General features: G+C 39.8%; 1 protein-coding gene and 1 long non-coding RNA gene across 3 annotated transcripts in view; one reads left to right on the top strand and one right to left on the bottom strand.

Annotated features, from left to right (window-relative positions):
* Positions 1–21,084, bottom strand: part of ENTHD1 (ENTH domain containing 1) — a 152,084-nt gene extending 131,000 nt beyond the window's left edge. Inside the window, exons 1-2 of one of the 2 annotated variants that reach the window (XM_033233888.1) lie at positions 20,983–21,084; positions 14,015–14,518 (exon numbers count right to left, since the gene is read on the bottom strand). In XM_033233888.1, the coding sequence (XP_033089779.1) occupies positions 14,015–14,363 (349 nt within the window). In that variant the 5' untranslated portion in view covers positions 14,364–14,518; positions 20,983–21,084. The remainder of the gene's footprint in view (positions 1–14,014; positions 14,519–20,982) is intronic. The other variant, XM_033233889.1, reaches the window with a different exon arrangement.
* Positions 21,085–21,107: 23 nt separating this feature from the next.
* On the top strand, positions 21,108–27,342 carry LOC117096458. The gene is made up of 3 exons (XR_004442491.1): positions 21,108–21,178; positions 23,792–23,937; positions 27,085–27,342. It is a non-coding gene; the product is annotated as an uncharacterized LOC117096458 (long non-coding RNA).
* The last annotated feature ends 56 nt before the right edge of the window (positions 27,343–27,398 follow it).

The following is a 27,398-nucleotide window of genomic DNA, read 5'->3' as shown; positions in this document are numbered from 1 at the left end:
ACTTCAGCCCCCTATTAGCCATGCTTAGCTAATTTTATTTTCTTTCTTTTTCTTTTCTTTTTTTTTTTTAATGTAGAGACAGGGTCTCACTATGTTACCCAGGCTGGTCTTGAACTCCTGACCTCAGGAAATCCTCCCACAGTGCTGGGATTACAGGAGTGAGCCACCACACTCAGCCTAACATAACTTTTAATAACAACATTGAAATCTGTTTCTTTAAAATGTGGCCCTCTTTTTAAAACTATACCTTTAATTTAAATGTATGTGTGTATATGTATATGAAATAGTCTATTTAAATAAAAATTGCAGTTTCATGACTTAGCTAATTGAGAATAAAAAACACACAAATCTATAATCCACACAATTCCTAGAATCTGAATTGGTTTTAAAAGAATACTGTAATTTCTGTAAATAATTTGATGATATTTTAAAACTTTCATATTTGATTAGATATTTTTCAGATAATTTTAATTAAGTTCACTCTAGTAGTTCAGTGAAACCCCATTAGGATATTTTTAAGACTTAACTAGGAGAGGCTGTTTAGTATACTAATAGCATATGACTAAATATCAGGATATATTATTTAGATGAGTTCTAATTGTGTTCAGCCGTAAATTGGATATGCAACCTTACCTAAATAACTTAATATCTCTGAGCTTTGCCTCCAAGTCTCTGTAAGAGAGAAAATACCTGCTCTTGTCTTTTCATAAGATGTTTTAAGGAGATCAAACAAGATCATGCATATGGAAATACTCTATTTAAAATCTAATAATTCTCAAGCAATTGGATACTATACAGATAAGAATGAACTCTATCTCTCACAATATACACAAAAGCTAATTCTTGATGGATCACACACCTAGTTAAAACTATAAAATATCTAGAAGAAAACATAGGAGAACATATTCCTTGGGATAGGCAAGTTTCTTGGACAAGGTAAAAAAGGCATTAACCATATGTATTAGTCCACTTTCACGCTGCTGATCAAGACATACCCAAGACTCGGCAATTTACAAATCAAAGAGGTTTAATGGACATACAGTTCCACAGGGCTAGGGAGGCCTCACAATCATGGCAGAAGGCGAAGAGGAGCAAGTCACATCTTATGTGGATGGAGGCAGGCAAAGAGAGAGAGCTTGTGCAGGGAAACTCCCCCTTACAAAAACACCAGATCTTATGAGACTTATTCACTATCATGAGAACAGCACAGAAAAGACCTGTCCCCATGATTCAATTCCTCCCACGGAGTCCCTCCCACAAGATGTGGGAATTCAAGATGAGATTTGGGTGGGGACACAGCCAAACTATATCACCATAAAAGAAAACCATAGATTGAACTTCATCAAAATTACCAACTTAAAACTTTTTTTACCCCATGTTCTCCTACAAATAGATCTTGAGAGCTTGTTTGGAGGTCCTAAAAAGGGAGTGCAGCTACTCCTATACCCTCGACCAAAGAAAAATCCTCTTCTATCCTCTTTGACCAAGAATCCAACTTCAGGAGAGACACACATAGAGTGGTGAGGGAGGAAAAGGACTCCTGCCTAGCTAGCCAGATTGCCCTCATATCCAAAATGACAAACTTCTACTCATCCTAAGACAAGATTAGAACATGGAAAAGACAAGCTACAGAATTTTTGTAGCTTGTAGGATGGCAGAAAATATCTATAATATGTCTATCTGACAAAGAACTCATATCCAAAATATATTAAAATTCCTAGAAATCAATAATAAAAAGATAAAATGTTAAAAATAGGCAAAATATTTGAGCAGACAATACTTGAACAGGCAAAAGATGTCCTCATGGGCAAAAATCATATGAAAAGGCACTTAACAACTTTTCAGGGAGATGCAAATTAAAACCAAATTGAAGGAACATTATACTCCCATCAAAATGGCTAAATGCAAAATAATAACATTCCTCAGTGTTGATAAGGATGTGAACAACAAATTCTCATATATTAATAGTGAAATCACTTAAGAAAACTTTAGTTTCTAGTCATATTTTATGGTTTCTACAACCCGGAAATTTCACTCCTCAGGATATACCAAAGAGAACCAAATGCATATCACACAAGAATGTTCATAAGAATTTTATTCACAATAACTTAAAGTCATAAGCATCCCAAATATTATCCATCAACAATAGATGGATAAACTGTGGTATGCACATACAATGGAATACAACTCAGCAATAAAAAGAAATTATATTCTGATATACACAACAATATGGATTACTCTCAGAAACATTATGTTTAGAGAAGCCAGAAACTGAAGAACACATACGATATGCTTCCATTTACATAAATTTTAAGAACAAATGCAAGAAATCTATACAGTTAAAGAAATTCAAAAACTAGTTGCCTCTGGAGAGTAGGGAAAGCAGGGATGAAGGAACTGGATGAGGTGATGAAAATGTTCTTTATCGTGCTATGGGTGATGTTTCCACCCATCAAAATCCATCCAACTGTACACTTAAGATTTATGTATTTCATAATATGTAAATTATATTTCAATAAAGTAGTTAGCATAAAACTATTTTAAAACGTAATTTGTAGTGAAGAAAGAGAAATTTTTGTATCAGTCAACTCTGACATTTCTATTTTTTATCTTTCTAAAAAAAGTCAATTGCTTTAAATTTGCTAAAGGAATAAAAATATCAAAGTATTAATCATTCATTCATCAAGTATGTATTGAGTGATCCTACCCCAAGGCAAGGTACTAAGTGCTAGGAACACTGTTCTCGCCCTTGAAAAATTCAGAGTTTTGCAAGGGATAAAGACGTGTACATAAATGGACTGTGACAGAGGCATACAGACACTGTAGGCATAAAAGAGAGAATGTTAGACTGCCTGCAAATGTTAATGAGATTCAGGACGATCACCTGGGAACTTGGAATCACCTGTGGCAACTACGGTGCCTACTCTTGTGAGGTTGAGCCTAAATTGTAATGGGCCTTAACCTAAGATAAGAGACTGACCCAGCCTTGCCAACTGTTTCTAGCTGTTTACCCAAGACCTTCAAATTAGTTAGACTTAATGAAGGATGTTTAAAGTCACCATAAAGAGTACATGGTGTATGCTTCTTGTACCATCCTTGACCTAAATAACTTAGAAACGGATAAAAAAGGATAATCCTGACTTCTGATCCAAAATGTAAAAAGTTGGAGTTGCCACTCTATTCTAACAAGTGAAAACCTGAACATACAGAAAAATCAACAACTCTTCTTGGACCCATCAGAGAGGTGCAGTCACAGGGCAAACCACTGAGCCCCACATTGAGACTGACAGGCGAATACAGTACAGAGAATCGTGGTTTGCTGGAGCAGAAACCTCCAAGGAAAAAAGTGCTGAGGCCGGGAAGCGTGAACTATAACTGAGAGATAAAACCTCCAGGGGAAGTATTCAGGCCTCCCCCACTATTGTTTTACCTCAAGGAGCTGGACCAAGTTCTCTCAGTAAATACTGGAGAAAAATCCCCTGGTGCTTCTAGCAGGGGGAGGGAAAAAGGAACCATTCAGAATTTTCCAGAGCATTCTGTTCTTAACAAGTTCTGCCCTTAGGAGAAGCTAATTAACCAAAGCCTAACCTGATGGGGTGTTATCAGAGCCTAACTGATCTGGAAGATCAGTAAGCCTAACTTATTGCGCCATCACTAAAGGCTTATTTACCTGAGATCCTCTTACTGTACCTCATGCCCAGCTATCAAGAAAAAATTACAAGACATACTAAAAGGCAAAAATCGCAGTTTGAGGAGACAGAACAAGCAACAAAACTAGGTGCAGATAGGGCCGATATATTAGAATTATTAGACTAGGAATTTAAAATAACTATGATTAAAATGTAAGGGCTCTAATGGATAATGTGGACAGCACACAGCATAGATAAGCAATGTAAGCACAGAGAAATTCTAAGAAAGAATCAAAAAGAAATGCTAGCGATCAAAAATATTGTAACAGAAAAGAAGAATGCCTTTGGCAGGCTTTCTGGGAGACTGGACACAGTTAAGGAAAGAATCTTTGAGCTGGAGGACATCTCAATAGAAACCACTAAAACTGAAAAACGATGAGAAAAGCTGAATGACAACAACAATAAATAACAAGAACAGAACATCCAAGAACTACGGGACAACTATAAAAGGTGTAACATACGTGTAATGGAAATTAACAAAGGAGAGAGACAAAGGAACAGGAGAAATATTTGAAACAACAGTCACTGATAATTTCCCCAAATTAATGTTATACACTAACCACAGATCAAGGAAGCTCAGAGAACATTAAGCAGGATAAATGGAAATATTTTTTTTCAAAAAAAAAATACTCCTGAAAGAAACCAGAGGAAAAAAACACCTTACATATAGAGGAACAAAGATAAGAATTACATTCAACTTCTCAGAAACCAAAACTAAGAAAGTGAAGGAAAAATAAAGACTTTTTTAGTCAAACAAAAATTGAGGGAATTTGTTGCCGGTAACCTACCTTGCAAAAAATGTTCAAAGAAATTATTTAGAGAAACGGAAAATGATAAAGTTCAGAAATTCAGATCTGCATAAAGAAGTGAACTGCATCAGAAAAGAAATAAGTGAAAATAAAAACTTTCTTATGATTTATTAATAAAACAATAATAGCAGCAATGTATTTGATTATACATGCTTACACATATGCTTATGTATAAGCAAAATAAGTAACAGCAATGATACAAGGGATGGGAAGAAGAAATCAGAATTATTTTATTATTATAAGGTACTAGCACTACCCATGAGGCAGTATATAGTGTTATTCATTAAAATTAAACTTTCTGATATGCAAAAGACATGGTCAAGAAAATGAAAAGATGAGACACAGACTGGGAGAAAATATTTGCAAAAAAAAAAGATGAGACGAAGGAGTGTTATCTGAAATATACACAGAATTCTTAAAACTCAACAATAAAAACAAACAACCTGACTTAAGAATGGGCCTAAAACCTTAACATACACCTCATTAAAGAAGATATACAGGCTGGGCGCAGTGGCTCACACCTGTAATCCCAGCACTTTGGGAGGCCAAGACAGGTGGAACACGAGGTCAAGAGATCAAGACCATCCTGGCTAAGACAGTGAAACCTCATCTCTACTAAAAAGTACAAAAGAATTAGCTGGGTGTAGGGTGCCTGTAGTCCCAGCTACTTGGGAAGCTGAGGCAGGAGAATGGCATGAACCTGGGAGGCAGAGCTTGCAGTAAGCCAAGATCACGCCACTGCATTCCAGCCTGGGCAACAGAGTGAGACTCCATCTCAAAAAACAAACAAACAAGGCCGGGCGCGGTGGCTCAAGCCTGTAATTCCAGCACTTTGGGAGGCTGAGATGGGCGGATCACGAGGTCAGGAGATCGAGACCCTCCTGGCTAACACAGTGAAACCCCCGTCTCTACTAAAAAATACAAAAAAACTAGCCGGGCGAGATGGCGGGCGCCTGTAGTCCCAGCTACTCGGGAGGCTGAGGCAGGAGAATGGCGTAAACCCGGGAGGCGGAGCTTGCAGTGAGCTGAGATCCGGCCACTGCACTCCAGCCTGGGCGACAGAGCCAGACTCCGTCTCAAAAACAAACAAACAAACAACAACAACAAAAAACCACATATACAGATGGCAAGTAAGCATATGAAAGATCCTCCACCTCATACGTCATTAAGGACATGCACACTAAAATAACAATAAGAGATACTGTATACACACCTATTAGGATGACCACAATTCAGAACACTGACAATACCAAATGCTGGTAAAGACTTAAAGCATTAGGAGCTCTCATTATTGCTGGTGGGAATGCAAAATGGGGCTGCCACTTTAAAAGACAATTTGGCAGTTTCTTGTAAAACGAAACTCTCTTGCCATACGATTGAGTACATCAGGTTCCTTGGTAATTATTCAAAGGAGTTGAAAATTATTGTCCACATAAAAAACTTCATACAGTTGTTTATTTGTAATTGCCAAAACTTGGAAGCAATCAAGGTGACATTCACTAGCTGAATGGATAAATAGACTGTGATTCATCCCTACAATGGGCTACTATTAAGTGCTAAAAGGAAACGAGGCTGGGCACAATGGCTCATGCCTATAATACCAACACTTCGGGAAGCCAAGGTAGGAGGATTGCTTGAGGCCACAAATTCAAGACCAGCCTGGGCAATGTAGTGAGACTCTGTCTCCACAAAAAATTTTAAAATGAGCTGGGCGTGGTGGTGTGCACCTACAGTCCCAGCTACTCTGGAAGCTGATTCTCCTCTGAGAGGGTCGCTTAAGCCCAGGAGTTCAAGGCTTCAGTGACCACTGATAATGCCACTGCACTCCAGCCCAGTGACAGAAGCCTACTTGAAAGGGTACATGTTGAATGATTCCAACTAAATGACATTTTGGAAAAGGAAAAATTATGGAGACAGTAAAAAGATCAATGGTTGCAGGGGCTGAAGGAGGGAGGAAAAAACAGGCAGAGCACAGAAAATTTTTAGGGCAGTGAAACTACTCTGCATGATATTATAATGATGAGTACACGTAATTGTACATTTGTCCAAATCTATAAAATGTACAACACCAAGAGTACACCTTAAAGTAAGCTATGGACTTTGGGTGAAAATGATACGTAACTGTATATTCATCGATGGTAGCAAATGTACCACTTTGGTTGAGGATGTTTATGATGGGGGAGGCTATGCATGTACAGGGGAAGAAGGTATTTGGGAACACAGTATTTTCCTCTCAATCTTGCTGTGAATCTGAAACTGCTCTAAAAAACAAAGTATATTTTTAAAAAACTTTTTAATAAAAAGGCTAAATTTCTGGATTCTTGTCCCAGGATAGTGATCAGAATTAATTCAGTCTCAGCCCCTTCCATCCTGCTGTATGTAATTGGTTAAATGTTTGGCCAAAGCTGGAAACATGACACATGCTGAGAGGATGGAGTAAAGGAGTGAACAGAATGATCAGGATGAGGAGAGCATCCTTAATTCTTTCATTCAACAATATACTGTAGTTGTTGAGAACACGTATTCTGGAGCCAAAATGCTTAGATTGCAATCTTGACTCTACCACTAACTAGCTGTGTGAAGAGTTATTCAACCTCTTTGCACCTTGGTTTCCTCATCAGCAAAAAGGAGCCAACAACATTTCCCATCTCAAAGGGCTGTTGTGAAGATTCAATGAATTCATGCATGCCAAGTGTTGAGAATACCACTTGTTACAAAGTGTAGTAAACATGCTTGCTAATAAAAGAGCCCAAAAGTTAGCAAATATAGAATAAATTTATTTTTAAACACTACATTAGTTACATTTTCAAACAATATGCTCAATATGTCCTTCTATAGGCTAGACACTGTTTCCTGTGAAGTACCTTTAACTTTAAAGCAATGTATCCAACTGGTGATTCTTTTAGGACTACAGTAAGTACAATACAGAATGTCACCAAAGTCTGGAAACACATGGAAAATCATGAATTAATTTTTTCAGATTAACAATTAGACTCACTGCTTAAATTCAGAGATATATCGCCTGAAAAGTTATCTAGAGATTAAAGAAAAATGTGTTGAGAAATGATTTGAAAAAGTCACTTACTATTCTCTGATGTTTCCCAATTTTTCTGATTTGTTTTCCCAATGTTTTTCCTACTAGTATAACTATTATTAATTACTGAGCATGTACCATGTGACAGGCACTGCTGAAGATACTGGAGATGGGGCATGGACAAAGCGGACAGAAAAGGTAAAATGTCCCTGCCTTCGTGAAATTCACACTTTAATAGGGATAGACAATAAACACATCCTAAAATAGAATATACACTATGTCAGATGAGAAGCACTACGGGGAAAAATGAAACAGAAGGTGGCCAGGGCATGTCAGTGCAACGAGGAGGCCGGGCTGTTTTTTATAACTAGGGTAGAATTAGAAGGCCTCTAATAAGACTTTCTGAGAAAGCCATGCAGGTTTCTGGAAAACAGCATTCCAGGCAAAGGGAACAGCAAGTGTAAAGACCAAATAAGAGAGCCAAGAAAGCCTTTTTTTTCTATAATATCTTCTTTTGTCTTCATCTTTCTTGATAACCTGTAACTAGGGCAGGCTCCAGATACAGATTACTTGGACCAAATAATTTCTCTTTCATTCACTTCTCAGTACAGACTTGACACTGCCTTCTTTCTTCTCCAAGTCAACAAAATCATTTTCATCTAGCAGTTTTTCTTTCTTGACTTCCATTTGATAAAAATTTACTGTCTACTCTGTGCAGGCCTGATGGTGAAAGGATGATTAACATATGGTACATGCCCTTACAATCTAGTTAAAATGAGACATATAAAATCAATAAAATATACCATAAAAAGCACTGCTTTGATATTATGAATAAAGTACTGCAGCAATTAATTCTGCCCAATGAGGGAAAGAGTAGTTGGGGATAGAGGGAAAAAGGATTCTGAGCTAGGATTTGGAGACTAAATAGGAGTTCAAAACATGGACAGCGATAAAAGAATATTTCAAGGGGAAAGACAAATCTTAAGTATAAGCACAGAAATGTGTAAGGAAACAATATATTAGGAATGACTGTTAATGCAATGTGCTACACTGAAGACTAGGGAGGTAAGAGCAGAAAAGTAGATTGGAAACATGTTAAGGGGCCTGACTTTATCCTGAGAGCCAGTGGTTTGCAAACTATTTTGACTGTATACCCAGCAGTAACATTGTTATGCAAGTATATATCCTCAATGAATGCACATTTATTTAAGTATGAGTGAAATTATGGCAAGAGCTACCCTTCTAGTATATCACATTCATTAGAAAACACACAAAGAGGGCTGGGCACGGTGGCTCACACCTGTAATCCCAGCACTTTGGGAGGCTGAGGTGGGTGAATCACTAGGTCAGGAGCTCAAGACCAGCCTGCCCAAGATGGTGAAACCCCATCTCTACTAAAAATACAAAAATTAGCAGGGCACGGTAGCAGGTGCCTGTAGTCCCAGCTACTCGGGAGGCTGAGGCAGGAGAATCACTTGAACCTGGGGGCAGAGGTTGCAGTGAGCCGAGATAGCACCACTGCACTCCAGCCTGGGTGACAGAGTGAGACTCCATCTCAAAGAAAAAATACACAAAGAGAAATACGTAAAAGATAGTATTTTCCCCTAATGGAATCTTTTTCATTAATTTGTATTAGTGAATAATGTGTACAATGTTATCAATCAATTGCTAATGTACCTTCCATAATCAGCAAATGAATGCACTATGCTTCTGTTGACATTTCAGTTCTAACTTGCATTTTTCTTGCTCTCTTGGTGGTAATAAATCATCAAGAGTATTCATAAAGTCTAGCATAGTGTACTTGTACTTGCTTTGGTGCTAAGATCAACTGTTAGGGAATCTGAAAGATCTTTATGATAGTCAACTTAAATACATCCATGTATACCTTATCTTATACATATAAAAGGTACAAATGTATAAAAAGACAACTTTCTTTCATGATAAAAACACTCAACAACTAGGAATAGAAGAGAACTTCCTCACCCTGATAAAGAACATCTATGAAAAAACCCATAGCTAACATACTTGATGACAGGAAGCTTTCCTTCAAAGAGCAGGAACCAGACGGGATGTCTGCTCTCAACACTTCTTTCTAGCCAAGGAATCTAGATTGGAGAGGAAGAAGTGAAACTATTTGTACACGATGGGATCTAGTAGACAGATTAACATACAAAAATCAATGAATTAGGTGTATTTCTATACACCAGCCATGAACAATCTGAAAATGAAATTAAGAAGACAATTCCAGCCTGAGTCCCAGCTACTCCAGAGGCTGAGGCAGGAGAATGGTGTGAACCTAAAGGACACAAACACATCACAGCCTTGAGCACATCACATCCCCCCATATGCCTCCACTTCCTGGGCCGGACACAAACACATCACAGCCTTGAGCACATCACATCCCCCCTATATGCCTCCACTTCCTGGGCCGGACACAAACACATCACAGCCTTGAGCAATGCCTCCACTTCCTGGGCCCCGACACAAACACATTCCTCCATATATTTCAAAGAAAAACAACACCTGGATAACCTCGGATAAGGTTACAACTGTTTGTAAAAGCACAGGAACCAATAAGAAAGCTGCTAAAAGCATAATTTAAAATGTAAACCAATTGTAATGCCTTGTTCCTCTGTAACCTGACAAGTCCTGTTTACCTCAAGCTATAAAAAGCAAGCGCACGCATTGTCCGGGGCCCTCTTGTATGTTGTAGAACGGAGGGACCAAGTTCGAACTTGTATTAAATATCCTTGCCGCTTGGCTTTGACTCTGGACTCTGGTGGTCTTCTTCGGGGAATAAACGGTCTGGGCATAACAAACCCGGGAGGTGGAGCTTGCAGTAAGCCAAGATGGTGCCACCGCACTCCAGCCTGGGCAACAGAGTGAGACTCTGCCTCAAAAAAAAAAAAAAAAAAAAAAAAAGACAATTCCATTTACCAGAGCTTTAAAAAGACTAAAATGCTTAGAAATAACTCAGAAATGCAAGACCTTCTGAAATTAACTGGAAAATAATCTTTAAAATGAAAAAACCTTAAGAAATGCAAGACTTGTACACCAAAATCTACACAGCACTGTTGAAAGAAGTGAAAAAATATCTAAATAAAAAGAAAGACATCATGTGTACAAAGATTGGAGAAATTAGTATTGTTAAAATGACAATATACCCCAAATTGATCTACAGATTCAATGAAAGCCCATCAAAATTCCAGCCAAATTCTAGCCATCTTTTTTTTTTTTTTTTTTCCCGAGACAGAGTCTCACTCTGTTGCCCAGGCTGGAGTGCAGTGGTGTGATCTTGGCTCATTGCAACTTTCACCTCCTAGGTTCAAGCAATTCTCATGCCTCAGCCTCCCGGGTAGCTGGGATTACAAGTGTGTGCCACCATACCTGGCTAATGTTTTGGCACTTTTAGTAAAGATGTGGTTTCACCATGTTGGCCAGGCTGGTCTTGACCTCCTGGCCTCAAGTGATCTGTGATCTGCCTGCCTCCACCTCCCAAAATGCTGGGAATATACGTATGAGTCACCACACCTGGCCCTAGCCATCTTTTTAACAGAAATTCATAAGCTGATGTTAAACTTCAAATGAAAATGCAAGAGACTCAGAATAGAAAAATTAAAAAAAAAGCTTATAAAAGAACAATGTTGGAGAACTCACACTCCTTAATTTCAAAACTTACTACAAAGCTACTGTAATCAAAACAGTATGGTACTGGCATAAGGCCTGACATATAGATCAATGAAACAACTGGGAGTACAGAAATAAGTCCATACATCTTATTTGGTTGGTTGATTTTTGTGAGGATGCCAATATAACTCAATAGGGGAAAAAAGGTCTTTTTGATAAATGGTAGCAGGGCATCTTCATGAAAAAGAATGAAGTTAAACTTCACAGCATATACACAAATTAATTCAAAAAGGACCCAGGACCTGAATGTACAAGCTAAAACTATAAATCTCTTAGAAAAGATAGGTATAAATCTTCATGATCTTGGATTAGACAATGGAGCCCATAGTTTCTTATATATGACCCCTAAAGCACAAGTAACCAAGGGAAAAAATAGATACATTGCACTTCAAACTTTAAAAATTGTGTGCATCAAAAGACACCTCCAACAAAATTAAAGGAATCTACAGAATCAGAGAAGATACTTGCATATCACCTCTCTGATAAGGGTCTTGTATCCAGAATATATAAAGAACTTTTAATACTCAAAAAGTTGTTTTAAAAAGTTAATAATGGGCAAAGGATTTGAATAGACGTTACACCAGAGAAGACATACAAATTGCCAACAATGACATGAAAAGATGTTCAACATCATTAGTCTTTAGGGAAATGTAAATCAAAACCACAATGAAATACCACTTCACAACCAGTAGGATAGCTATAATCAACAACAACAAAAAAGGATAATAACAAGTGTTGGCAAGAATACAGAAAACCTGGGACATTTTTTAACTGCCAGTGGAGATGTAAAATGGATACAGCCACTATGGAAAAATTTAGCAGCTCCTCAAAAAGTTAAACACTGAATTATCATATGATCCAACAATTCCACTCCTAAGTATACACCCAAATAAACTGAAAGTCAGAACTTGAATTGATACTTACACTCCCATGTTCAGTGGAACACTATTCACAATAGGTAAAAGAAACAACCCAAGAGTCTATCAACAGATGAGTAAATTTTTAAAATGTGTAATGTACATACAATAGAATATTATTCAGACATAAAAGGAATAAAGTTCTGATACCTCCTACAACATGACCACCCTGAGGACATTATAGTAACTGAAATAAGTCAGACACAAAAGAACAAATACTGTATGATTCCACTTACATGAGATACCTAGAACAGGAAAATTTAGAGAGACAGATAGGGCCTTGGTGGAATGGGATTGGGGAGCTATTGCTTAATGGTTATGGGGTTTCTGTTTGGGGTGATGAAAGAGTTTTACCAAGAGTGGTGATGGCTGCACAACATTGTGAATGTAATTAATGCAACGAATCGTATACTTAAAAAGGCAAATTTTATGTTATAGTTACAATTTTGAAAAATTATACTGTGATATACCAAAATCCACATAACTGTACACCTTAAATGGGTAAATTGTATGGCATGTGAATTATATCTCAATAAAGTTTTTTTTAAAAAAAAAAGAGAAGAAAAAACTAAACTCTCAAGCTATGAAAGGACATGGAGGAATCTTGAATGCATATTGCCAAGTGAAAGAAACCAGTCTGAAAAAGCTACATACTTTAAGATTCCCACTCTATGACATCTGAAAAGGCAAAAACTATAGAGATGATAAAAAGACCAGTGGTTGCCAGGGATGGGGAGAGGAAAAGGATGAAAAGGTGGAGCACAGGACATATGTACTCTGTATGATAGTGGAATGGTGGACACATGACACCATGCATTTTTCAAAACCCATAGAACTGTGGAACACAAAGAGTAAATCCTAATGTAAGATATGAACTTTCGTTAACAATAATGTATCAGCATTTGCTTATAAATTGTAACAAATGGACCACACTAATGCAAGATGTTATTAGGATAAATTGTGTCTGAGTGGGGAAGGGTAAGTGGGAACTCTGCGTAACTTTCTGCATAATTTTTCTGTAAACCTAAAACTGCCCTTAAAAAAAGGTCTATTTTTAAAATGCATGCTTCCCAGAGAGAATGCTCTGAATTTTATCCTCTTCTCATGATTCATAAGACTATTCACTTTAAACACAAATTATAATTTTACAGTAGCAGGAGAGGAAGCGCTGAGCCTTTTGCCACTGTAGAATATCAGGCACTACTGAATCATCTCAGGATCCTATCCTTTCCCTACTGCACCTCCTCTTCCGCCCCCAAAAGAATTATTTTATGATCTACATTTTTTGTATTCATTTAACTGCTTCCATCTAGATAGTCTTTGAAGATTCCAGCCTGTGGAAATATTTCCTTAATTTATGACTAAATTCCAGTTTAATTATAATTATGAATTATAGTGACATTATTACACCAAATTGCCATGCCTCCTGTTTTATTCACTTTATTCATTTTCTATGAGGTATCATTTTATCAGAAACCTAAGTGTGTTCACCTTTTTTTTTCCTGTTGAAAAAAGTATTGTTCTCTAAGGCACTGAAGACTCAATACAGAGGATTAAATTGGAAACTATAACTGTCCCACAGGAAAGATAGCTAGTACATTTAAGTACAACTCTTCCCCACCTCCTGCTATAAAATGATCCCCCAAACCTCCTAATCTTTATTGGCACATGCTATAAACTTTTGTTTTAAACTTTAGAGATCGAGGTCTCGCTATGTTGCCCAGGCTGGAGTACAGTGGCTATTCACAGGTGCAATCTTTCCTCATTACAGCATCAAACGCCTGGGCTCATGCGATCCTCCCACCTCAGCCTCCCAAGCACCAGGATTGCAGGTGCACACTACCACACCCAGCTTATATAAACTTCTTTAACCATTACCTTGGTCTTTTCCAGCTTCATCTATGTGCTGAAAATCTTTTAGTGTTTGAAGGTTACAGAACCCCTCTCTGCAATGCTGAACAACTTTCTTTGATCCATTCTTGATGAGATAATCCATTAGGGTAAGGGATTTATACACGTGGCGCCAGTTCTTCCCATGGTCATTGAGTCTGTGCCATAGCATATTCATAATCTCTGAGAGAGAAATTGTGTTGAAAGTCAAGTCACTGATATCGAGCATCAGAGAACTAGAGGGACCCCAAGGGTCATTAGAAGTTGCTTCCCTGACTTTTATTTCAGCATCTGAGTAATTTTTCACAAAGTTTTTCACTTGTCTCCTGAACGCCATAAGTGATACAAGTTCCAAGGTGAGATGGAGGATGAAAGCAATGGAATAACAGTTTATGTCGCTGGTTTATAAAACTCTTGACAGGTAATTGGTCCTCAGTTCTGCTGCTCCCAAATACAAATAATTAATCTCTACGTTGATAAAGTATCAATTTCCTGCAAGGAAAGCACAAAAAAATTAAAATTAAACTTTTTTTAAGTCTATAGAAGACTAAATCAGTCTGCAAATCTAGGTTTTGTTTCCAAATCAGCCCCTCACTTACAGCAGCCAGAATCGAGGGTACCATATAACTATTCGTAGGATAAGTATGGGAAAATCCCTCATGAGAAATTGACCTATATTATTTAAAGAAATATAGGTTGTCTTTCTAGTCATAGAAGTTCCTGCAGAAAATATTCAACCTCTTTGGCCAGAAATATAATGGCTACAAAGCATTACATGGACAGTAGACAAGTCAACATTTTAAAAAACAGAACTTGCACTCTGACATTTCTTTTTTTTTTTTTTTTTTGAGACGGGGTATCCCTCTGTTGCCCAGGCTGGAGTGCAGTGCAGTGACGTGATCTTTGCTCACTGCAACCTCTGCCTCCTGGGTTCAAGCAATTCTCCTGCCTCAGGCTCCTGAGCAGCTGGGATTACAAGTGCACACCACCACACCTGGCTAATTTTTGTATTTTTAGTAGAGACAGGGTTTCACCATGTTGGTCAGGCTGGTCTTGAACTCCTGACCTCGTGATCCTTCCGCGTCAGCCTCCCAAAGTGCTGGGATTACAGCCGTGAGCCACTGCGCCCAGCCTGCCTGGCTAATTTTTAAATATTTTGTAGAGATGGGGGTCTTCATATGTTGCACAGGATGGTCAAAAATTCCTGGCCTCAAGTGATCCTCCCACTTTAGCCTCATGAAATGCTAGGATGTCAGGCATCTCTTAAGATATATTGTCATGTATAAAAACATTATGTTCTGAGAATAACTAAAATGGGGGTAAAATTGAGTCTTAGAATCACCCACTGACCCTATGACTGTATTGTTTTTAGAACTACAAGTTCTGAGAATCAGATCTAAATACAGTCTGCTTTCCTGCTAAACCTAAAAGAAAGGAGGATCAGCTATGAAGACAAACAGCTGCACATTCAGTGAACTCCACAGCTAACTCATGTTACCCTAAAACCACTATTGTAGTCCAGATAAGCCTGGTAAATTAGAGGGAAAGGTTAAATTACTTTATTTGTTCACCTTTGGAAAAAGAAGCATGAGTTTAGGATTAAACAGTGTCAATAGTAAGACTCAAATAATACAAGGATTTCTCTAAATCCTGCAGTGATCAGCCTGTGTCTATCAGGTCTCAAAACACGGACACACAGAGAGGCCCATATTCTGAAACTTACAAAGGATATGCAGCCCCCAAACTCTACACAATGCTTGTGAATGATCAGTTCAGTTTATAGGAAACCATTCCCTTTCTCGTTTTCATTATTTTGTATTAAGGAGGGTCAGTTCGTTTGCAATTTCCCTAGTGATTCACCACTGCTGGCTGCCAAGACGGTGTATCAAATTGATTTCAAGCCCTGACGAACATCCAGATCCAACGAAACCTAGAAGATCTATAATCAGATTTTACTAGAGAAACTGCACACATGCAAAAGAAAAAAATGTTAAAATCCATAACAAATGTGTTCACTGCTTTTAGTTTTGCTTCCCTTCCTTGACCTTCTCAGATAACTAGCTCAGGCTTGATTAATTTCTGTATGTGTATTAAAGGAAGACATACATTTTTAGAAGCATCCTAAATAAACTATCACTTCTTTTTTAAAAAAATAAGAGAAGATAACCTCTTTTTGGTAAAAATACAACACACTGTTAACTAAGCAAGACAGAAAATGTACCTGTATAAGTGGTTGGGCGTGGTGGCTCACAGCTATAATCCTAGCACTTTGGGAGGCCGCTGCGGGCAGATCACCTGAGTTCAGGAGTTCAACACCAGCCTGGGCAACATGGGGAAACCCTATCTCTACTAAAAACACAAAAAATTAGCTGGGCTTGGTGGGCGCACACCTGTAATCCCAGCTACTTGGGAGGCTGAGGCATGAGAATCGTTTGAACCTGGGAGGCAGAGGTTGCAGTGAGCCAAGATTACACCACTGCACTATAACCTGGGAGATACAGTGAGACTCTGTCTCAAAAATAAAGAAATAAATAAATAAGAAAATGTATTAAATATATGTTTAATTAAGATTTCTCGGCCAGGCACGGTGGCTCACGCCTGTAATCCCAGCACTTTAGGAGGCGGAGGTGGGTGGATCATGAGGTCAGGAGATCTAGACTATCCTGGCTAACAAGGCGAAACCCCATCTCTACTAAAAATACAAAAAATTAGCCGGGCGTGGTGGCGGGCACCTGTAGTCCTAGCTACTCAGGAGGCTGAGGCAGGAGAATGGCATGAATCCAGGAGGTGGAGCTTGCAGTGAGCCAAGACTGTGCCACTGCACTCCAGCCTGGGCCACAGAGCAAGACTCTGTCTCAAAAAAAAAAGAAAAAAAAAAGATTTCTCAGAAAGACACTATCATTAACCCTAGGAAGAAAAAGAGAAGTTGTATTTCTACAACTTTTTGATTTTCTCTTTTTTGTACTTCAAACACAGTCATTTTTATTTGACTCCTTCCTGCAGTGAAAACCTGATTTATACTATTTCAGTAAGCTATTAAAATTTTCAATCATGAGGGTTTTCTTTTTCTATTGTCCTTTTTTTCCCTCTACCAAACTCACTCAAGGCAGAGATGCACTATGACATTGGCTTAGAGCAACAAATATTGATCTGTTTCTTCACGAGTCTATTTTCTTTTAAAGCCTTGTTGGAATCACAACTTGCTGGAATTGAACAACAAATGTTAAATTGTTTTTGTTTTTTGGATAGCTACCTATCTATATTTTGGAAGGACAATCATAATTTTTAGGTTTTTCTACATTCTCTAAACTGTATTTTAAACTTTTAAAAACCGTTTTCTTAAATGAATTTTCTAACCCAGAAAAATATCAAAATAATAGCCTTCTAATCCAATAGAGTAGTTAAAAATGAATTTACATGACACCATTTCAGAAATAAATACAACCCCAACCATTAGAAAAATCACAAGGAAAAAAGTCTAGAGAAGTGAATTCATATCACTAATGTATAATGACTTGAACTTTACCTTGTGATATGAACATAGAATATGTAAGATACCATTCTACTACTGCTGTCTTTTCAGACTGTCAAAGAGCTCAATTAATTGGTGTTAGTTGTAAATTATATGTTGGTTTATTATGTGTTTTAGACATCTGACTACATGAAAATGCTGTTTACACACACCATCAAATAACCGTGAGACTGTTATCACTATAGTGATGTGACAAAAATTAACATGAGACAAAATTAGTGCCCAAGAGGGTAAATTTCCACATTTGAATGTTGGTTGTCTGGCTACCCAACTCGCTATAATATTTAGAAATAGAGGGAAGAAGTTAGGTATTTCATGTCACAAATCTGAGAGGTCTTCACTGACCTCACTAACTACTTAGGTCTCCCCAGCACCTGGTTAATTTCCTTCATTGCACTTATAACAATCTGTACTGACTTATTTGTTATTTGCTCAGTGCCTTTCTTCACCACCAAACTAGAAGCTCCTTGGAGCAGGTACCCTGTCTTTTTTTTTTTTTTTTTTTTTTTTTTTGGAGTCTCGCTCTGTCTGCAGTGGCCAGATCTCAGCTCACTGCAAGCTCCGCCTCCCGGGCGCACGCCATTCTCCTGCCTCAGCCTCCCAGGTAGCTGGGACTACAGGCGCCGCCACCCCGCCCGGCTAGTTTTTTTGTATTTTTTAGTAGAGACGGGGTTTCACCGTGTTAGCCAGGATGGTCTCAATCTCCTGACCTCGTGATCCGCCCGTCTCGGCCTCCCAAAGTGCTGGGATTACAGGCTTGAGCCACCGCGCCCGGCCCTGACTGTCTTATTTACCACTGTAATCCTATCCCTAACAGCTAATTAGCAACAGTAGGTACTCAAGAAACATGTGTTGTGCAAATGACACAATGATTGATTGACACAATACCTTGGGATAAACCTGCACTGATTCTATAGCTTTATAATTACAATCACTTTTTTTTTTTTTTTTTTTGAGATAAAGCCTCACTATGTAGCCCAGGCTGCTTGCAAACTCCTGGGTTCAAGCAGTCCTCCTGCCTCAGCCTCCCAAGTAGCTGGGACTACAGGTGCATACCACCAAGCCTAACTAATTAAAAAAAAAAAAAATTTTTTTTTTTTTTGAGATGGGGTCTTGCTGTGTCACCCAGGCTGGAGTGAACTGGCACGATCTTGGCTCATTGCAACCTCCACCTCCCAGGTTCAAGCGATTCTCCTGCCACCGCCTCCCAAGTAACTGGGACTATAGCCACGAGCCACCAAGCCCAGCTAATTTTTCGTAATTTTAGTACAGATGGGGCTTCACCATATTGTCCAGGGTGGTCTCGAACTCCTGACCTCAAGTGATCCACCCGCCTCAGCCTCCCAAAGTGCTGGGATTACAGGCGTGAGCCACCGCACTTGGCCTTAAAAAAAGATTTTTTTTAGACACGGGTTCTTACTAGCTGCCCAGATGGTCACAAACTCCTATAAAGCATGACATTTAACAAATAAAATCTAGCTCTTGTAATTGTCAAGTAAAATTCTATAGTTTTGAGCAAATATTTTCAAATCATCAACAGATATTTCTTGAGTACCTACCATTTGTATGGCTTTGTGGAGAAACATAAAACATGAACCTCACACTAAAACTTACCATTCAGTTAAGGAGCTTTCTCTCCTAAATAATTCCCAGCAAAACAAATGATTACATTGAAAAGGTCTTTCAGTTTTCTTTTTAGATCTGCCCGCTTTCACAATGCTGTTTCCTTCTCCCCATTTCATCTGAATCCTAACAGGAAATGATTTATCAGGTGGCATTAAACTATCAGTCCACGATCTGTTATCCAAATCCTTTGAGGCCAGATGAGTTGTGGAAATTCTCTTTTGGGTGTGTTGGGGGGGGGGTGGAATTTTCAAGAATAGTGCCATATCTATACCATATATTACATGATACAGTAAGGTGTGGGGCTGCTCTGAACAATTAAACACATTAACATGTCTGCAATAAAAACATGTAAATATTTGGAATAAAGACTACAAATGGGCCAGGTACGGTGGCTCACTCCTGTAATCCCAGCATTTTGGGAGGCCGAGGCAGGTGGATCACGAGGTCAGGAGATCAAGACCATCCTGGCTAACAAGGTGAAACCCCGTCTCTACTAAAAATACAAAAAATTAGCCGGGCGTGGTGGCGGGCGCCTGCAGTCCCAGCTACTCGGGAGGCTGAGGCCGGAGAATGGTGTGAACCCGGGAGGCGGAGCTTGTAGTGAGCCGAGATCGCGCCACTGCACTCCAGCCTGGGCGACAGAGCAAGACTCCGTCTCAAAAAAAAAAAAGACTACAATGGCCTCAGGCCAAGTTTTACCACCAAATGAGTTGGAGGGAAAATTGATTTCCAAAATTTTTTTGATTTCAGGATTGAGAATAAGGAACAGAGGAGCTAAACTGACTTTATCCAAATACTTGGGACAATAATGACAATAGCATCTAAGAGGCTGAGTGCCCGGAGCCATCTCTAAAAAGATGCATTTAAGGTGGAACTATGAGGAAAGAACAGCTCTTGTGTTTGTACAGGTTCTGCCTATAGACATGAGTTTGACTCGGAAGGAAATGAGCTCTGGTCAAGAATGCTACAGGAGAATGGTTATAGAGACTACCACGCCATTAGGTGTTACTGTTTTAATGAAAAGAATACTGTCAGAGGCAGAAAATCTAATCTTTTTGAGCCCCAAGTGTGTGTTCATTAATTTATTTAACTAATAATCTTCCAGAGCTTACCATGTGGCAGGCTCCATTCTAGGAAATGGAGAAAGAGGCGCACAAGACACACCTCAGGCTCACCCCCTGGAGTAAACAGCTACTCTTCACTGAACGCTCACATGCCTCATCTCTCTCCTTTAATTAGGATTCAAAGCCATGATCTGAGGTCCTGCTTTGCCATTTCCTAAGACTTAACAACTTCCCTGAGTCTCGGTACCCTCATCCACAACACAAAGAATAATCGCCAGACAGGGCCGTGGGGGAGGAAGAAACGAGATGCTTTGGAAAGAATTTTGAAAATGGCGGGTGGAGGCTGAGCAAGAATCAACTTTCTGTGGGCAGGGCCTTTCCTCGGCATCCGCGTCTTCATTCATCCAACCCCCTTTTCAGATGATGGCTGTGTACCAGATGAGCCAGGTGTTGGGCGCTCGGTCACACAGAGAATCAGACCAGCAATTACCCTCGGAGAACCAGCAATGCACTGTGGAGGGAAGGCTGGACCTCAGGGAAGCTCCTAGAAGGCGGGAGGGACGTGATGGCGTCACGCCACAGGGATTTCGCGTCCTGCGGATGGTAACCGCCTCATCGCCTTCCGGCCCCAATCTGGACTCCGACGTGCCGGCAGGAAACGGGAGGTGGGATGGCAGCCGATGTTTCCAGACCCGCCTTGTGTCCCATCACCACTCCCAAGCAGAGGCTGTTACCTGAGAGGAAAGCCGGCCGCTGCCCAGGGGCCAAACCTCCTCGCCCCAGGATATTCCACCTACTCCAGCCAGAACCAAGGGCCCAGGCCGGTCCCCACTTCCGCTTCCTCACTTCCTGCCCTGGTGCAGTTCCTCTCAGGGCCTCAAGCAGGGTGGTCGCAAAAACCGGAGCTGAAGGGTACCAAGGGGAATGAAGGTAAATGTCTTCGTTTCACAGTCTGCCGGGCTATAACACTGCCCTAATCCTTATCTCAAGAAATGAATGTTTGCAAGTGTGTTAATACTGTCGTTTTAACTGACTAGAAATACCACCAGCACATGATTGCCACCTCAAAGGACAGAGAATGTAATAGCAGTCTATGAAGAGCAGTGTGTGTGATGGGCAATGATGGGGTAGCTCCAATGACTGATGGCTTCAGGTGCCACTGACGGATAGTTGTTGATGTATTCAACTGATTTTCTGTGAGCACCCGCTTTGTGCCAGACAGTAAGGACTCGGAGATAAAAAGGAGCCCTCTGCTGGATACGTTTACAGGCTAGTGGAGGTGACAGGCACCGTCACAGAAGATTGTGACAAGATATGTATGGCATAATAAGAGAGAACAGAGCATCTAATTCTGCCACTGAGTGTTTAAGGGCAGGTTTCACAGAAGAGTTTACATCTGAATTGAATCTTAAAGGATGACGGAGAGTTCACTGGATAGACAAAGTAGAGGAGGACATAAGAGGCAAAGGACACATCATGTGTAAAGGCATGAAAGCTGAGCCAGCCTATTATCTTGGGAAAACTACATATACTGTAGTTACTACAGCTGTCACAAAGGCTATTAGTGGAGCAGCAGAGGAAGGTTAAATAACAGAGGGAAGTCAGATCATGAAGAACCTTATCCATACTATAAGGTAATTTTATCTGGTAGGCACTGAAAAATGTAATTGAACCCGTATGTTTGAATGGAATATTGACTAGGATAAGGGGAAAAGACAGAGGATAACAAAATGCTTAGTAGACAAAAACAACATTTGTTTCTATCTCCTACTACTTCCATCATAATTATAACACTAGTAGCCCATATTATTGATACTGACATGTAGATAGTTGAATCTGATATAAAATGATAGGAGGTATGAAAGAAGTTGGTGAGTTTGGAATATTATTTGGCTGGCTATAATATAGAGTAATGGGGTGGGAGCCAGAGGGAAATCGAAAAGGTGACCTGGAAAACAATGTTTAGGGCCTTGAATGCTATGTTGAGGTATTTGGACTTTATAAAATAGTGGGGGACAAACTACAAGTATTTTATACATTGAGCTATACTTTACAAAGTTTTTTTATATGCATAGCTTATGTAAATCTCAAAGGAATGCTGAGAAGTAGGCATTATTATCCCATTGTACAGGTGAGAAAGCTGAGTGTGTGGAATATGCATACATTCTACATTATTGAGCATCTGCTATGTGTCAAGCATTATGCTGAACTGTGAGACTAAAAGGAAGTTATAGTTTAATACTCTAACAGAGGAAGCAGGAATAAATCAGCAATTGTAAGTAGTTGCAATAATAAAGGCAGACAATATTATGGGAGCGAGAGGGGGACTTGTCTAAATCTGCATAGTCAGGGAAGGCTTCCTGGAGGAGGTGAGCTTAAACTGAGTTTGGAAAAACAAATAGATTACAATAATTGCCCAGAGATATTTAACTAGAAGCAGTTTACCTGAAACTTGAACCCAAATCTCCTGTCTAGCTCTGTCCCCTACTCTAAGGACCAATCTTTGGTCCTTGATTTTAAGCTCTATCGGCAATTCAGACACAAGTCTACTTGTTATATTTGGAGAAGGTCAGAGATTCCAATTTTTTTGTTTTTAAATTCATTCATTTTCTCCTTTTAAAATAAATCTGTGTATGTGCTCAAAAAAAATAGATTGGAAGCAGAGGAAGTGGAAGAAGAACAGAATGTTCTGATAGTTCAGGCAATAAGTGATGAAGGTCATAACTAAGGCAGAAGTCATGGGCACAGTGTGAATCTCCACTCTGCTCCCTCTCCTCTTACACATATAGTTTTACATATAATGTTAAAGTGTAGAAGTTATGGGACTGGGCTCCAAATATATGTGGCAATGAGGGAAAAGGAGGAGTCTACAGGGACTGAGTTTCTTTTTGGGGTGACCGTGTAAATGACTGTTGCTGTTCACCAAGATGAACATGATCTGACGGGCCAGTTGGCAGGAAAGATGGGGAATTCTGCTTCAGACAGTTTGAATCTGAGGAGCCTTGGGAGCAACAGGTGAAGATGTTCAGGGGACAGTTGAATAGAGATCACTGAAAGAAGAGGGTTTGGGGCTAGGTTCATAGACTTAAGAGTAGTCAGCATATAGAAGGTGATTGAAGAGGCAGATGGGAAGTAGGAGACAGGGTAAGATTAAAGACTGAAGTCCCAGTAAACAGTGGGGGAGTTGGTTAGGCTTGGCGTAAGTGTCAAGTGTTACCAACTTAGTGGAATTAACCCTGTTCAAGTGACATTATGTAAGGGGTCTTTATCTGCTTTCCTCCATTTGGGGGCACAATTTAGTTGCAATACTGTAACATCCACTAAAGACAAATATTGCTCTAAGGTAGCTTGGTTGGTTTTTTCCTTTAATTTTTTGAACTTGGGATTCTACAAAAGTGAACACAGTTTGCTTCACCTGGCTTCCAGGACACCATTTCTCCTTCTCATCTCCTTGTCTCATCCCTTCTCAATTCTATGACCTCTCAACTTTGAAGGAGCCCATTCTCTAACCTCTTGTCTTCTCTATCTATATTTACTCCACAGGTAGTGTTATCCAGTTGCAAAGCAGTAAATACTCTTCGATTCTGACAACTCTCAAGGTTTTCTCTTCAGCCTCTCCTGACCTCCAAACTCATGTATCTAACTACCTTGACCTCTGCACTGGAATGTCTCATGGGCATCTCAGTTCAGTAAGTCCAAAACCAAACTCCTGGTCTTGCCTTCCAAACCTGCTCTCCCACGGTCTCTCCTGTCAGTAAATGACACATCCTTGCTTCCAGGGTCTCAGGCCATGAACCTGGGAGTCATCTTAACTCCTCTCTTTGTCTCTCACAGCTCTCATGATATCCATGAGCTTACCTTTGAAATACAAGGTGGCTACCCAGTCTAGATAATAAATGATTTATTGATGCTACATTCTAATACAAGATACAATAACGTTATCTATGTTTCTAGACTTTACAATCACCCTGTATATTCAAAATCCAACCACTTCCCACCACTTACATCATCCTGTTCTAAGCCACAACCATCTCTGGTCTCTGGTCTGGACTATGACAGTAGCCTCCTTTTTTTCTTTTTCAGACAGAATTTTGCTCTTGTTGCCCAGGCTGGAGTGCAGTGGCGTGATCTCCACTCACCGCAACCCCCGCCTCCCGGGTTCAAGCGATTCTCCTGCCTCAGCTTCCCGAGTAGCTGGGATTACAGGCATGTGCCACCATGCCTGGCTAGTTTTGTATTTTTAGTAGAGACGGGGATTCTCCATGTTGGTCAGGATGGTCTCAAACTCCTGACCTCAAGTAACCCGCCTGCTTTGGCCTTCCAAAGTGCCGGGATTACAGGCATGAGCCACCACACCTGGCCAACAATAGCCTCCCAACTGGTCTCTCTTCTGTTCTTTCTCCCTTGCAATCTAATTTCAACACGACAGCCAAAGCCACCCTTTTAAAACTTAAAACCCAAGTCAAATCATATTACTCCCCAGTTCAGAATCTTCCATTGGCTTCCATCTCACTCAGAGTAAAATCCAAAGGCCTCGCCATGGCCAGCAAGGCCCTACATGTTCTGTTGTCTCTCTAATCCCCATCCCAGCTCCTCTCCATCTCATTCACTGTGTTAAACATGCCTCCACCTGAAGTCTTTGCACCTGCTAGTCCCTATACCTGCAAAAGCTATTTCCCTAGATATCCATCCGGGAAGTACTGGCTTCTTCACTTGGTTCTGGACTTTGTTCAGATGTCCTTTGATTTCCCAACATAAAATCACAACCCCTGTCTCAGCCACACTCCCTGCGGCTCTTGCGTCATTTTATTTTTCTCCCTAACAGTGTGACCATCTGATGTACTTGCTGTTTCTCCCTTTACCAGAATGTAAGATCCAGGAGGGCAGAGGTTATGTTTTGTTCACTGGTGCTTTTCCAGAACCTAGAAGAGTTCTAATACAGAATAGGTGTTCAAACTTTCTTTATTGAATGAATGAAAAGAGAGTGTCTGAATTCACACTATTGAATAAGAAGTACATATTTTACCATAAAGTTAAGTTAAGCATAATTGTGGACAAGAAGTTCAGATATTGGCCAGGCACAATGGCTCATGCCTGTAATCCCAACACTTTGGGAGGCCAAGGCAGGTGGATCACTTGAGGTCAGGAGTTCGAGACCAGCCTGACCAACATGGTGAAATCTCAGCTGTACTAAAAATACACAGATCAGCTGGATGTGGTGGCGGGTGCTTGCAATTCCACCTACTTGGGAGGCTGAGGCAGGAGAATCATTTGAACTCAGGAGGTGGAGGTTGCAGTGAGCCGAGATCATACCACTGTACTCTAGTGTGGGTGACTGAGTGAGACTCAGTCTCCAAAACACAAAACAAAACAAAAAAACAAAAAACAACAACAACAGAAAAGCCCAGAAGTTCAGATATAGACAAATGATCCCTCAAAAGGAATTGATTTTTAAAAAAATTAAAGTATGGTTTGAAAAAGAAACTTCTCCACTGTGGCTAAGTCCAGATTTCACGTTACAGTATCCTTCTCATCTTGCTGCTATTTTTCTGAGTATATCATGATAGTGAGTACTGAAAAGGTGGCATTCTCATATTAGGGTCTTTATTGTTAGGATCTGCCTTTGCTCTCGTTCAGTTAAAGAGCGATTATGAAATAAGCCACTCAAGTGGCCTTGCTTCTCTCCCACTATGCGCTACATAACATGTCTGTCAATCAGTACTTACTACCAAAATAACTTGCCTTTGAGATTTTTCTGTTCTGCAATCTGTCCCATGATTGTAAGGGGAAGGATTATATTCTGCTCCCTGGGGAGTAGTGCCCGGTGCGAAATTAACTTCTTCATTAGGGTACAAGCTGAAAACACCAAGATACTTTCTGTGAAATACCATTCAACGTTTTCCCTTTGCTCCCACTCCCCAACCATAGAATTTTAGGGACTCCTTTAACCATTTCAAAAGCATTGACTTGGGAGCTATTGAAGAATAAGGACTGTGGCCAGAGGATTTCAGCATTTAAAACTTGGCAATAGAGCTGTTTAATGTAATGATCCAAGAAGGTCCTTAGGAGGCTAAAGAATTCTGAGGCCAAGGTTGAGACGTTATTATTTTTAAAGTAGCAAGATGTTGTTATTTTTAAAATTTTATCTTTATAATGTGGAAATAGCAGAAATCCTTTTCAGATATAACCAGGATTTAAGAAAATTTGACAAACTTGCATTGATAAGAAGAAAGTCTGTTATTAAAGAGTTACACGGCCGGGTGCGGTGGCTCACGCCTGTAATCCCAGCACTTTGGGAGGTCGAGGCAGGCGGATCATCTGAAGTTACGAGTTCAAGACCCATCTTGCTGACATGGTGAAACCCTGTCTCTACTAAAAATAATTAGCCAGGCATGGTGGCAGGTACCTGTAATCCCAGCTACTCGGGTGGCTGAGGCAGGAGAATCACTTGTACCCGGGAGGCAGAGGTTGCAATGAGCCAAGATCGTGCCATTGCACTCCAGCCTGGGCATGAAGAGTGAAACTCCATCTCAAAAAAAAAAAAAAAAAAAAAAAGGAGTTATGGGCAGAAAATTACGTCCTTTAACTCATTCGACAAATGTTTACTGAGCATTTTCTATCACCATGACACTCTGCTGATTCTTCTTTTCTATTTCAATAAAAATGTTGAGCAATTATAACCAAGGAAAAGGTTTTAAGAAAGTAAATTTTAAGCAAGGTTTAGATATAAAGAAGTCAAGAGATGGAAAAGGATGCCATTTCACGTTGCAGAAAAAGTTTAAATTTTAGAACCCCAAATTGAGTCTCTCCTTGACACTCCCCTCTTGGTATTCCAGGGATTAATGCTAGGAACATCCCAGTGAGCCAACATTTGCCTCCTCATCTTGGATCCAGTTCCCAAACTCTGAATGGCACCACTTAGCAAGTAGCAATGTCTCTAATTTTATGTAAAAGATGCAACGTTGGCAATCCATTTTCTAGCAAGAGCAAAGAGAAAGGAAGAGGCCTTCACAAGTTGCATTTGATATAGGGGGAAGGGTGAGTGGTACATTTAAAGGTAAGAACTAAGGAAGTTGAAGGTAACAAAATGCAAGGTCAATGGAAAGTCTTAAATCCCAGAAAGACTTCAGTCCAAGACTCAACACAAATT

The sequence above is a fragment of the Trachypithecus francoisi genome, unplaced genomic scaffold (genome assembly GCF_009764315.1).
Source record: "Trachypithecus francoisi isolate TF-2019V2 unplaced genomic scaffold, Tfra_2.0 Lachesis_group14, whole genome shotgun sequence".
NCBI classification, from domain to species: Eukaryota; Metazoa; Chordata; class Mammalia; order Primates; family Cercopithecidae; genus Trachypithecus; species Trachypithecus francoisi.
Note: the sequence above shows the minus strand (reverse complement) of the source record. Positions and strands in the feature narration are given on the sequence as shown.